The sequence below is a fragment of the Drosophila albomicans genome, chromosome 3 (assembly GCF_009650485.2).
Source record: "Drosophila albomicans strain 15112-1751.03 chromosome 3, ASM965048v2, whole genome shotgun sequence".
Lineage (NCBI taxonomy): Eukaryota > Metazoa > Arthropoda > Insecta > Diptera > Drosophilidae > Drosophila > Drosophila albomicans.
In genome coordinates, this window is record NC_047629.2 from 34,348,695 (window position 1) to 34,363,694 (window position 15,000).

The 15,000-nt window shown below is 35.4% G+C and overlaps 1 protein-coding gene across 9 annotated transcripts in view; it reads right to left on the reverse strand.

Moving 5' to 3' along the window:
* Nucleotides 1–15,000, reverse strand: part of LOC117567785 (rab11 family-interacting protein 3) — a 50,193-nt gene that overhangs the window by 5,676 nt on the left and 29,517 nt on the right. For 2 of the 9 annotated variants that reach the window (XM_034248001.2, XM_034247999.2), the window contains exons 1-2: nt 6,581–6,628; nt 653–1,706 (exon numbers count right to left, since the gene is read on the reverse strand). The exons of the other annotated variants lie outside the window; for them this stretch is intronic. In XM_034248001.2, the coding sequence (XP_034103892.1) occupies nt 653–1,396 (744 nt within the window). In that variant the 5' untranslated portion in view covers nt 1,397–1,706; nt 6,581–6,628. Of the gene's footprint in view, nt 1–652; nt 1,707–6,580; nt 6,629–15,000 lie in introns of those variants that run through there. 9 annotated transcript variants of the gene reach the window in all.

The following is a 15,000-nucleotide window of genomic DNA, read 5'->3' on the forward strand; positions in this document are numbered from 1 at the left end:
AGAGAATGGCGCAGATGTTTTACTTAAACAATTTATTCATCACAATCACGAATGTTTTTATAAAAGTATTTTTCCATCAGCATTTCAACACTCATTTGTTCAAGCTCAATTTGTTGTCTCATTTTTTGTGTTAACCAACACTGATTACTTATTTAAATGTCGAACTAATGCACTTAGCTAAGCCTTACATAACACTGTTTTTGCTTGCACTTTTAGTTTTGTAAAATACCTTTTGGCAACACTCACATCATTTTCCACACATGCTTCAAGCATTTTTGCTAAACACTTAACATAAATCAATCAACTAGTTAGTTATTTTTGAAATAAATATTTATTACAATTCCTCTCGCCCTGAACAATGCCAGCAACAATCCGAAGGTAGACTAAATCACCTGACTGCGAAGCCTCGCTTATTTATAGTAAATTGACATTATTGACATGCCACGACATACTATAATATAGTATAGTATAGAGGGTTAAACTAGGGGATAGACTAGCAAACTGTCTCTCTAACATGCAAGCATGAGAGGGTGGCAGCTGGCTGACCACGCAATAAATGTACCCTGAACTTTGCATACAACGAAAATAACAAAAAAACAGCACAATAAAATTAGCCAAGTGGACAGGCGAGAGGTCAGAGGTTTGTGCTTACTTGCTCATTGAGATTATCGCATATCTCGGCACTGAGGGCTCCGTTCATTTTGTTGTTGTTTGTACCGTTTGCTGAGCCGCCGTTTCCGTTTCCGCTTCCACCGTTCTCCTCGAAATCACAGAGTAATTTGTTCTTAAAGTTTTTCAAATTTTCCAATTTGAATCCGTTGGTATTCGTATTATTGGTTTTATTATTAAATTTACTGGTTAACGTTTCCAAATTATAGATTTTATTATTGTTATTGTTGTTGTTGTTATTCGATTCAAGACTGTTATTATTATTCTCAAGTTTGTTTTCGATGAAAACAAGTGAATTGGGTTCCGAATCAGATGGCACAATATCCTCAAAATCAGCTGGATTGAGACTCAGAAACGTCTCCTGATCGATCAGTATCGGTTGCTTGTCACCGAATGCCGAATACGGTCCTCCAGTCACTCCCAAACTGTAGGCGTTACACAGCGGATTTTGCGTGGAACTTGTGTTGAAATTCAAATTCAAATCCTCCAAACTGTCCGACGCTGAGAGCTTCTGACTAGTGTTCCGTTCACTCCCAAATTTCACACAATTGTTATTGTTGTTATTATTGTTGCTGCTGCTGTTATTGTTGTTGTTGTTGTTGAGTGTGTTTTGCTTTTGATTTATCGACGCTGCATTCGTTGTGGGTCCGACAAATTCGAATTGACCCGCCCACATATCATAGGCTAAGTCAATGCTATCGGGTTGGCTGGCAGGTTGACTACTCATGATTTGTTTTTGTTGAACGATTGCTGTAATAGTTTTTCTTATTTTTGGCTTTGTTTTCTTTTATGCATTCGTTTTTTTGGGGCGGGGGCGTGGCACTGGGGTGTTGGATATTCACACTTCTTCGACTGTTGTTGTTGTTGTTTTAGATTCTTGTGTTGTTTTTATTGTTGCGGAAGACAAGGTGTTGTTTTGTTTAGGTTTCAAGGCACATTTTTCAGATATTTCAAAGTTTTCAGCTTCTTCTTGTTGCTGCTTACATTTTACACTACTTTTTGGGCACTTTTCTATGCATTTTCAACCTTTTGATATGCTACGTAAATGAATATATATATTTGATTAAAATTTTTAATTTATTCAACACAAACATAAATTAAAAACTCTTAAATTATAAAATATAAATTAAATCAAATATTTATTTGATCTCTTTGTATTTTATAATCTAATTAGTAAATGAAAATACATTATTTTCAATTTTTTATAACTTGTAAACGTTTTTTTTTTATTTAAATTTATATATATATATATATATATGAATGTATATTAATATATTTTTTTAATTGTACATTTTTTTAATATAATTTGCTTTTGTTATTAGATATTTTTGAATAATTTTTTAATTTAGTTATTTTTCATATACACATTTCTTCTTGGTGTAATTTGGTATACTTTTTTTTATTTTGTTTACATTTATTTATTAATCATTTTTTAACTTTATTGTGTGTCACATTTTGTTCTTTAATTTTAGTTTGTTTTTTTTATTAATACTCTAATTATTAATATTTTAATTTAATTTTTTTTTATATTTTATACACATTTCTATTAGTTTGTTGTATATTTTTTGTAATTTGTTTATTTAATTTATTTATTATTTTTTAACTTGGTTGTGTTTCATATCTTATACACATTTCTATTAGTTTATTGTGTCATTTCTTTAAGTTACTCATTCATTAAATTCTTCATATCATATTTGCAGCTTTTACTCTTTGTCTACGAGAATCTTGAATCTTGAAGATCAGTCTCTTAATTACGCTTTATGAAGCATAATTGTTTTGGCAAAAGGGCACGTAGTACATTTCCCTAATGAGTTTATTCAACTTCATAAACAAAAACAACAGAGTTCACAATTCATTCTTTGATTTCAGTCGAGATATTTAATGTTTAGGCATAACTCGAAGAATACTGATGCTGCTGAGATGGTAATCAGAATCGCGAGGCCAAACAAATTGAAAGGTAATATTGTTCCGGATTGTGGATGCAGCAAGCAAGCAGTAGCCTCAAGGGGGGCCACCCAGAGTACAATGGGAAAGAAAGCAAAATACAGATCAAACAAACAAAGGAAATATGGCAACTGGCAACTCGCAAATGGTAAATGGCATTAAAGAATTTTTTGTTGCTTTTTTTCTTTCAATCTCTCAATATTTCATGCAGAAGGAAATGCGCGATGCGCTCAGAGCAGAGCAAAACAAAAGCCATAAGTCTGCAGCAAAAGTTCTTCACTGTTTTTCTGCAGTCACGCCTCTCTTTCTACACGACTGAATTCGGCGAGTCTTCTCTGTGTCTGTGTGTTTGTGTCTGTGTTTAATTTCCGACTTGAATTGCGACTTGAATTGATGAACTTCGTGCAGATAAAGAAGCAACAAGAAACAACGTCTTCTTCGTCGCTGCAATGCTTAGTGGAGCATAGAATGCTGCAATTCTTCATTCGTTTGCAATTGCATAACATTCGTCTCCCAGAAGAGACGCCGTCATCTTCCCTTCGCCGTCGTCTGCAGCTGTTTTTTTTCCAACAACAAACTGATGTGTTTTTCCTTTGCCGTTCTTGATGATGGCGATTATGATGATTCAATTCAAGAAATGGGAAAATGTGTCATGCACATGAGTCTTCAAAATTCTGTGATGCTGCCACTTTTGCGCGCTGCTTAAATTGTTTATAATAAATTCGCATGATTCACAGCAGCAGCAGCAGAAGCTGAAAACATTTTCCTCAGCTAGAATTGTGCATGTCAAACGCTCTTAAGTGGTCGCCATAATAAATTTCAATTTATTTGCTCAGCCCAGTTCAGCAAAAGGAAAACGAATACAAAATTTCAAGCAAAAACTCGAGCATATTTAATAATAGAAATGCACTCAAGCTAACGCCAGTGTTGTAAAATATTGCAAAGGCAAGAAAGCAAAATGTTTTCGTCTAAGTTTGCTGCCCTAGCTGTCAATCAAAAAGCTTCCCTTCAGGCAGGTGTTGTTGTTGTTGAACCGCAAATCAACATTAAGTTGACCACAGACTTTATTGATTTATGGTATTTTTTTGTCAATGAACCATCACAGTAGCAACATCAACAACAACAACATAAATAACAACAACAACTTTCACCAGTCTCTCTTGACCAGTCGACAGTCTGTCGCATATTTCGCAGCCAACTTGTTTACCAGTTTGTTGTCGCTTCACTTTTTTTTTCTTCACTTCATTTTTTTTCTTTAAACATTTCTCGAGAAAAGCGCATCAAATTAACTCGTGTCCAAAATGGGGTTTGGCCTTTAGCTGCCGCTGCAGTCGCTTTGCTTTTATGACCTGACCATTTATAAGCGATACTTTGATCGGTGGCGTATGCGTGATATTTCAATGCAGACGCGTTTTATGATGCTCTCGCCTGCTCTATTGATTTGTGTAGCTGCATTTGATTTGCTTGCGGGCGATTTCACGATTTTAGACAATGGAAATCAAGCTAATGATGCACCAAACCGAATGCCTTGGCTGGCGCCTGTCGTGAAAATGAATTTGTGATCAAACAAAATCATAATATTATATACAAAACTCTTAAGCAGCATAATAATGAGATTTTCTCAGATTTTAATAAATTTTTATTGCCGTTGCGTGTTGCATGTTGCGCCCCCACGCACATTCAATGTCTGAGGGCAGCTTTTGAATGAATGTAAACTAAACTGAGCTGCTGTGAATGCTCTGAGGGGATTAGTCACAAAGAGTCGTAAGTATCCCTGGAGAGTGAGGGTCTAAAAGGAGTATATTTAGAGAAAGTCTGCTTAAAATATTCTTGAATGTATAGAGAGTAGAGAATGTATAGGAAGAGTATCAATAGAGTGTCTGTGAAGTTCACATAAAGTTCTTGCTGCATATAAAAATGTTCATCAAAATGCCAGTAGGGAAAAAATTGTTTAGAGGATACTGAGAAATCTTTCTCTGAAGTATCTAAATACTGTTAGTATGGTAAAAATTGTTTTTCGAGGTTATTAAAAGAAGATAACTGTAGAGAAGAAGTAGAGTCACTAGTCACAAGCCAAGCCGAGCACATTGTCTGGCTGTGCACACACAACACACACAACACATTTTCGCCATGTCCATTTGCCATTTGCCAAACGCCCACTCACTCAGCCCTTTCAGAACATGGCCAAAACACACACACACACAGACACATAGACAATGGCTAACCTCGTTTCTCAAACTGTCTGTCAGGGCAAAGAAGAAAAAAAAAGAGACACAGTCAGACAACAGCTGTTTGCTGTCACACTGATCTCTCACCTTGCCTCTTTGCATAATTTTCCAATGCAATTGCGAATGCAGAACAACAACGTGAATGAAGAGGAACATGGTAATAGAATAGGTAACTAAACTGTTTAGTAATCTACAGAAGTGGCAGCAGCATATGCTAAACTCAACTAAACTCAACTTGGCAACTTGGTTCCTCTTTCATCTTCAGCATTATGTAAGCATCAAGGGGAAGACTCAACAGAGCGTTAAATGATTCTCTGGCAAACTGCTCTTAAAAGACAATTACAATCGCCACTCGAGGAACATTCTACGCTTGTTTTCTTCTCTGTTTCTTTCAGTGTAATGAAAGCAGTTGGTCTTTATATTATTTTGCATGTCCAGATTGCTGAGCTGTCTTTCTTCCTCCCCCCAAAGCTTTGGGCATTGTTCTGCGCTTCCAACTAGTTTCTAATTACGCTAAATTCAATGCTCTGCTGCTTTTCAGCCATGGAAAAAACATTGTTCGCATTCTACACACAGTTTCTACAGAGTTTGCCAGCTTATCAGTAGTCGACTCTATAGGTAAAGCGCCCTTGGCACTTCTAAGGTCAATTTTAAACGCAGTCGGGGAATGATTGATAATGCTTTGGAAATTCGGTTTATTAGTATGCACAGACGCTGATTAGAAGCCGCTATAAGGTTGATTACAGCTAGGAAAAGTGTAGAGTGTGGAAAAACGAAACAGATGATGGATTACTAGTGAGTAAATACGAAAATACAAATAAACTAGGCCTGAAAAGGGCGTTGATACATGAAAAAGTTACAGAAATACACAAAAATTTCAAGTTGTTTACTTGTAGTTTGAAATTAAAAGAGACTTATGTGAATCAACAACGAAAATAAAAAACAATATTACTATCAAAGTTTTTAAAAAAGAAAAGAAGATTTCTATTAACAATTATATTAAATTTGCAATCAAATTGAAAACAAAGTTCCTTGAAAAACTATGAAAACTGTACAAATTATCACACAAAACTATTGCAAAGGAAAGACCATCGCATAATAAACTCTGCTAAGTCAACTTTCTTTAGGCAGTTTTGTATATGTTTTTTTAATTTATTTCATAAATTTACTGCTCATCTTCACTCAATAAACAACAACAGTAGCTAATGCAGCAGCAGCGGGATCAGAGGGGAAAACTGAAGAAAATATCATTAGCTTTTCCACGGCGCATTTACATACAATTGCCTCTATACAAACTTATTGTTGTTGTCGAGTAGGGGAACTGGCCGCTGTGATAGGGAGACAAGAGAGTCTTCGGGGGGATTGGATTTGGTTGCTTTATAAAATAAGCAACTCATTAAATGCAAATTTCCTTTACAACAACACATTTTGTGTGTGTGCCGAACAAAAGAGCACTGGCCATATTTTTAAATCAATTTCGCTTTAGGATTTTCTTCACTTTATATTCCATATTGTTATGGAATTTAAATTTGCATGTCAAGTGGAAGCATATTTCCAAATTTCAATCACAAAACTTAAAAGATCACATTGAAATAGACATTCTAAGAGCAGCAGCCAAAATACACAACACTTTGATCGTACATTTTGAAGTAGTTTGCATTAGTAATTTACTATTTATTTTGGTGTTTTGATTGGCACGCGAAAAATACCGAAAATCAACAAAACAAAACAAAACAAACCCGAAAAGTCTCTCTGTTATTTCGACTCAAACACGCGAAACGCGAAAGTCAAACTGAATGCCAAATTCAGGGGCATTTTTATAAAGTAAACTATAGCAAATGCAAACTGAGAGTGTCAGCGATAAAGAGGAGAGAGAGCGCCTTTTACTGAGAGCAACCCCCTGGCAGATCTTATAAATAGTCAAATGAAATAACAAAGAAATCAACGTCGATCTTCTCCCTCTGCTGGGGAGGCATTGAAAGCCAAAAAGATGAGCACTGGGCACCGAGAGAGAGAGCGAGAGAGAGAGAGCAACTGGGGAACTATATGGAACTGGCCTTTCAATCAACAATTTGCCATATGTGCGCCATCAATGTACATTTACGTATACATCTTCGTACACTCGCCACATATGGTACAATATTCAGCGAGGGGTGTTCAATAAATATAAGAAAATAATATATATATGTACAATGTTTAAATTAAAGGATTATTTCATTACAAAAATTAAGTGAATATTTCATTATTCTTTTGTGTTAATAATAATAATCTCATATTTCTTCTACGATCGATATCTTTGTAAAATAGATTCTTCTTACAAAGTTTTCGAGCCACCCTCTGTGAACTCGCACTCGCATAATTGTGAGGCATTCCATACCCAAATGCGACTCCCCCTCGAACAAAAGCGCAAGTGAATAAGCACGGACTCAAGCCATGTGAGCGCGCTCACTTAGTAACACCGCAACCGGGACAACACGCATACGGGCTCAACGATGGACACGCGCCGTCATCAGAATAGAGGAGAAGTCTCTGCTCTCCCTCTCTCTCTCCCACTCTTTTCCTGTACGTGCGTGTCATGCGTCTGATGTCATATATAGTCAAAAGATGGAGAAGATTTCCCTCGGAGAGACTTTTGCTTATTGGCTTCTGGTTCCGGTTCTTCTTCTCTTTCTACGATGGTCGGTCGGTCGGTCGGTTGGTGTGCCGTTATAATGCCGACTACTAATTGACTGGCTAATGAAAATTTCTAACAAAATTAACGGCATGGAAAATGTTGAGAAGCGGAAAACGGGAAAACTATTCGTTTTCCAAATGAACTTGAAATTGTGCGTGATTCTTGTATAGGTTCATGATTTATTTTTGTATGGTTTTTATAGTTGCCCCTCCCCAGCACATACATATTTACTATATCATATAAAAAAGGGGCTTGTTAATGTTAGAAACTTCCGTTTTTCATAGCTGATGGTGTCAAGTACCGTTTTGAGTGGCTCTCTCGGAGATTCTTAACGAAAAGTCTGCAGATACGATCAAATCAAAAGTAATTAATATTTATGGTACAAAAATTTAAATTTTTTTATTTTCAAAAGAATTGAATTATTTTCTTTTTATTACTTTAGTATTTTTGCTAGTTTTATTTTATTATTACTTCAAAATAATTCATACTTTACTTATTGCTTGGTTTATTTCAAATTATTTATTTTTTTTTTTTTTTTTTTTTGGTTTTATCTCATTTTATAATACATTTTTTTTAATTCATTATTTTGTATTTTTTTAAATATAATCAAAGTTTTTAAGCTTGATTATATTTTTCTTTAATTTTAATGCAATCGGCCTATGCAGCCCCTTTTTATTCAACCACAAACTTCAATTTCAGATCAATCAAACTTTTGATATCGTTGTTTTCGATTAGCCGGCTGAGTGGTCATAGGCCATAGACCGATGAATCGAGCCAAGACACGTAAGGCGTTTACAACAGACGCCTCAATTAGCGTCGCTTTGTGGTCGTCTCAATTTTCATATTGAATAATCGCTTAATGAGCCGCACACACGCACGTTTAGATTTATGCGAAACACCTGACACAACTGATAAGCGATCGATATGTATTTCCGATAAACCACAATCGATAAATATTTGGTCAAATTAAATTTACACTTGGCACATTTTCCTTTTTGCACGAATATTTATTGCAAATTATTTAGCACCCACCACAGAAAGGTAAAACAACAACATCGACAGCAGCTGCTGCAGTTGGCGTCTTTTGCATTTTCCGCACAAATACAAAAACAATAACACACGCTATCGAGCAAGCGAGCTAGCAAACGTGCTCAGTCACACACGCAGAGAATAAACGAACAAGCAAGCGAGCGAGCGAGCGAGAGAGAGCAAGAGAGAGCGCAACTCCCCCAGCCAACGCGAGGCGGCCGTCTATTTATTTTTTCCCCGTTGTTATCGCTCTGTCCGTTGTGCACGCGGCAAGAGTTAAATGCAATCTGAGCGCAGAGCGAGCAAACGAACCACGAACCAAAAGCAAAACCATAGCACATTGGCGTCGACGCCAGCAGCGACGCTAGCTACCAACACTGGGCACAAGCTAACTTGTTGGGTGCCGTTGACGTCGCAGTCGACGTCGCAATTGCTTTGCTGTTGTACTACGCGTAGTAGTCGTTGTCGTTGTCGTTGTAGTTGTGACTATGTAAGCAGCCGAAAAAGCGACTAATGCGACTTAGCAAGGGAAATTTGCAATGAAATTTCAACGTGGAAAAGGCTTAAGAATGTACAATGAATTAATCAAAATAATGAATGCCATTACAAGCTTGTTACGAACCAGCTGATTATGTAATAGAAGGAATAGTTATGTTTGATAGACATTTGTTTGGTCTGCTCTACTTAAGAAACCCGTTACTAAGCACCCTCAACTCGACCCTCTTAAGTGGGGAGTTCTACGAGGAGCGTCGACGTCGTCGTCACAGCAACAACTCAAATAAACAAACTACATTTTGTACACAAACTCGACCGCAAAATAAAAATAAACACAACCATAAAAAAAAACCGCAATTGCAGCTGCCACATGCAGACTATTTATATGCGAATATAGCTGGGATCGGTCGAAGAAGTATAAGGCGCATAATTAAATGCCAATTGTTTGAATAATCCAATGTAAACTAACAACAATTTCATAAGATCAACGAAACAAATATTATAAATTTGCATGAGTTTGCAGAGAGAGATAGAGAGAGAGAAAAGTCAACTCAAAGCTCAATGTGTGTCACATGCAGATAAGCAAATGATAAAAAGCTGATAACAAAGTTGCGAACAAGTTCTTTGACTCTTTTCTTTCTGGGTTATTATGATCGAGCTACTTCATTTTGTGCAAATTTGATCCGACCAAGTCGATTAACTAGTTCCATTCCATTTGATAAGATTAAAGCAACTCTATAAAGTGAACTAGCTGGCGTAATACTCGGTAAACACATTACTTTTGCCCACTTAAGTGACTAAGACTAAGTGCAATCATCATCACTAGTTTCCTCCATCATTCTTCCACTGCTTCACAACCACTTCCTTTAATCGCAAATGCTGAAAAAGTTCAGCGTGATTTCATTTGCACGTAGGACGTAATTGTTAACTCCCAGCGTCTCCTGTCTCATTATTTATAATAAATAATTTGCGCGATAAAAATACAAAACAAAAACAAAAGCAACACCAAAGTTGGCGATTTTTTGGTGCGGCAAGTGCGCGAACTAGTTGACTATTAATGTAACGCCCGTTTGCCTTGTACAACCTTGCGAAAAGCAAAGCTAAAGCAAAATACCCAAAGATTATCATAAGAGTCGTGGCGAAGATACCCTATAGAAGTAGTATATAGAATGGACAACATTTATTGTTTTATATGCGCTTTTATGATGAGATAATGAATTCAATACATTAGCTAGAGATCCTAGAGTCTCCTCTAGGATCCTAAATACAACAATACCCTACAAAATGTTTCATTTTAAATTCAATTTACGATGAAGCTATACATTCAATATAATAACTATATATTACTATAAAATTCAAATATTTAAAAAACATAAAAAATACCCTATATAAGTATTATAAGAATCTATTAAGACACGCTATCAATCAATCAAAAAAGATTCTTAGAAGTTTCCATTATTTTAAAATGTAATAATATCCTATACAGCTAGTATATAGAATTGCACAACGTTTAGTATTACAATCCTTTTAAATACGAAAATTTATTTATAATATGAATATGGCTAAAGATTCTATTGTATATAATAAATAAAGATTTCTTGAAGTTTCTAATATTTGAAAATATAAAAAATCAATTTTGTTTTTTAAACAGATTGTAACATATTGAGTATATGGTGTAATCTAAATATAAAACTCCTCTTTAAAAAGATTACAAAATAATAAACATATGATGCGATCTAAATAAAATTCGAACAATTTTGCACAGCAAAACGTAACAAGTTATTTTTATAACATATCATTTTTATTGCAACAAAATAACCCCATTTTTCTCCAATTTATGGGGTATTAAAAGCGGCTTAAAACAGCTACAAGCAAAAGTCACAGTCGAAATCTGACGTAATAGGCAAACGGACAGACAGACGGACGGACATACAGACGGACAAACGAACAGCAGGCGTAGGATTTGAGTTGTTGTTGGTATTATTATTGCCACGCCTTAAGTTCGAATGACGCCCCCCGTGTGGGAAACCAACATAAACATTTTATGGCCAATTCTTTTTGCGATGTTTCGCCGCAGATAGGCAAACAGTTCTTTTGGGCCCGTAAGCTCGCAGGTGTTGAACTCATTGTCTCTCGCCCGGCAGAAAAGTTAGATAATAAACTTGCGGCATACGTAAATACTTTACTTTACTTACTACGCTCGTCTATAAACAGTTAGATATGTATTTGATTGTCTGTTGTTCTTGTCTTGCTTACCTGAAAGCAAAGTGGGAAAATGTACAAATTATTATCTGATAAACCATAAAGAAATGTCGAGTATATGTTGGCTTGATTACAATAAATATTTGAGAGATTTGTAAGCAGCAGTAAAATAAATAATTAATAAGCTGCATAAACGTATAGAAAGTACACCTAATGAATAGAGTAGTAATAACCGATCGTTAGCCAATAAAAAATATCATAAAAACAATATTCAACACTACAATTGCCATATCAAGTATACGCATTGTATAGTTTGGTAGATAACTGTTGTAATAAATTATATATACATGTAGCAATAATTATAAAGCAATATATGTATTGATATCTTTTAGATCTCACAGATGATAATTAAAAAACGATAACTTCTTAAATCAGAAAATGTATTTATTAATAAAGATTATATTTGATGCAGCTTCCAAATAAAAACATTTAAAACAGTCTATAAAAGCTCGTCTATTGACTGTAATTATTGTAATCTTCTTCTTTTCTTTAATCTTCCATTTGACACTTAACTACAACTTCCTGAATCAGAAAATTAACATAAGTGATTATTAATTAAATATTATATTTGAAGCCACAACAACTTCCAAAGAAACTTTCCCAACTAACGTATTAAAAATATTTAAACTGTCTTTCAGTTTCTACTTATAATGAATATTATTAATGTAATCTTATAAACAATTTTTCCCTTTCCACTTAACTACAATTTCCTGATTCAGCAAATGTAGTATTTATAAATTAAAGATTATATTTAAATCAATAAAAAAAGAAAAACAACGAAAAAGTTCACCTCCTATTTAAAAGAGTTCATAAAACCTTATCTATCAGTTCTTAACTATATTGCCCCTTATTATTTCAATCTTTTAAGCAAGTTTCCCTTTTCCCGCTTGACACTTAAACGTTTTGTTAAGCGCATAATTCGAAAATTGTGATAGATTGTAAGTCGCATTTGCATTAATTATAATAATTGCAACAGTTTATGCCACAATTTGTTGCGTCTTGCGACGCGTGGGTTGCGCTTCGCTTTGTTTCTCAGCTCAGCTCAGTTCAGCTGAGTGTTTCAGTTTCAGTTTGATTTTTCTGGGTCATCGCAACATTTGGGTTAAAAATCGATTTTCGTTTATGATTTTCACTGTTTCGTCTGTTTCGCTGTCTCCCCATCCATTTGTCTTCTTTTTCCACATTTTGCCTTATGCTTCGCCTTCTGTGTACTATGGACTTTGTGTTGTATGTTGTGTGGGCAGCAGGTGCCAGAAAATTGTTTAATCGATATGATGGAAGAGCAAGCAATTTGTTGTTGTCCTATTATACTAGATACATTCGACTTGCTGTTAATGGATCGATCTGCGAGCATACTATGAAAAATAGGCCTTTTTAAGGGGATTAACTAGAGACACATGGAAATGTTGGAATGACAGCGAAAAGTAAGCAAGATTTTCAAATACAATCTAGCGAAGAATTTCTATAGAAAATTATAAACATTAATCCCGCTAAATTAAAGAAATTTTTATCAGTTTCAAAACTGTGAAGTCTATTTTATTTGTATAAGGATATAACAAATGGTTCCTTAAATAAAGATATGATAAAGATTTTCACTTAATTAGGAAAATTTAATACCTTTCAATACACACAAAATTAACAAGAATGTTTGTAAAAAATCAGTGAAATATTTCTTCTTCCAGAACAAAAAATTTCCTACTTAAATTAGAAAAGCTTCAATTCCGCTCCTTGTACTTTTCTTGACCCACTCAAAACATCATAAAGCATTTTAACAAGCCGTAAAACTTTTCACAACTTTCTTTTTTGGTTGCTTGGACTTTTCCAATCTTTTTCCTATACCACGTATTATCTTGTACGCTTCTGGTTAATTGTCAATGCTCTGATTGCCTCGGTGCCAACAAGAAAGTGAAAAGCAAGAGATGAAAATGGAATAGAAAAGAACCTCAAAAGGTGTGTTAAGCCCGTTGGACGCATTTAATTAGCTAAGGTCAGTTAGGTTCGGGGTTCGGTCTGGAACAGACACTTGAGGAAGTAACTAAGAAAAAAAAAAAGAAACAGTGACTTTTATAGTGCATTCAATTGCATAAGCAAAGCTCCCCTCGAGCTCTATGTCTATGTCTGAAGTATCTGTCAGATCGGCTCCCACAACTCTTCCCAGACACGTCGCCAGATTACCATCTGTGTCACAAGTGTGAGTGTGTGTCTGAAGAGGAGAGGGAGACTTCGAGGGGAAGCGACGACGCACTTATGCAATTATAACTGTAGGCATTCGAGTATGTTAAACCGACAAAAGACAATGGCAATTGCAATTTGTTCAATTGTCGAGATAGAGAGAGATCTTTCGGCATTTAAGTGGAGTACGAGTATCTGAGAGACTTTGAGTATCGCTCTTGCAGCACCAAGTGACGACACCAAGTTGCAACACGCAATTTCTCAATTTATCCGCAGGAAAATACAAACACATACTGATATAGAAAGTTGAGGGATTTACGGTATAGAAACTAAAGCGGATGCTAACACTCTTTAAATATAAAATCGAGTTCTTAAATTGTATACACTTTTTAATTAATATTTTTTAAGGTAACTTGAAATTTTCAGTATAATCGGATCAAAAATAGAGAAGATGTTAAGAAAAAGGTAAAGCAACCACGTTTTAAAGCTGTTGTGGTGCGTGTCTCGCTGCTGGCGGTTCGTGTCTGGGCTAAACAAATTTAATTACAACAATTTGAAGATCTCTAGACCTAGTTCTAGTTCCAGAGATTGTTTTTCCCCTAGTTCTTAACAATTAAACACGAACTACAACTGCAATTGAAACTGCTTTTCCCGTCATCTCGTTGCAGATTTTCCTTTTTCTTTTATTTTTTATTTTGCATGTCGCATTTCCTTATCAATTAATTGCTTTTGCCCTGCTTTTCGCTCATTTTGAATGCAACGCCAACGTTTCACACAACAATCAACGACGCCCTTCAATCGCCGCACATTTCGCATTGCAAATGATCTGACTTGCCACTTGCCACTTGCCACATGCCGCACGCCACTTGCCACTTGCCACCTTTTGCTTCGGTCCTGAGTGCCTGGCATTTCCGTTTCCCGCTTGGCCTGTTGCATAAAAGAACAATCAAAGGTCTTCAAATGATTCGTACGTGATATTTTTGCGTACAATTTTTGCCATTTTCTGTTGTTGTTTTTGTCGTTGTTTCTGTTTTTGTTTTCTTATTTTTTCCTGCGTTTTGGAATTTTCCTCACTTCAGGTGCAAGTGAACACCTTTCATTTTCCATTCACCACAGCTCTTAAATGATTGTGTTGTTGTTGTTTTTATTGTTGCTGCCACTGCACTTACTCCTTTTATTTTGCTTTTCGAAAATTTACAAATAATTACATGCAACAGCAGCCCGTCGACGATAAAAAATCCATTTACAATTTACACCTGTCGCCAGATACTCGACAAAAAAAAGAAGAAAATTTGCATAACAACAGAATTCCTTTTATGGAACATTCGAATTCTCTCGACAATTACAAATTCCTGCCGGATATCTCCCCCTTCCCCCAAGACAATTTTGGTAGTTAAATTCAACGCAGTGCCAAAAATTGATGCAACAAAATTGTTTATTTGGTTACATCCGTTTAACTGTCTGGCTATCGGCGCCTAAATCTCAGAGACAGAAAAAGCTGAAGAGAGTAAATTTAATGACAATATT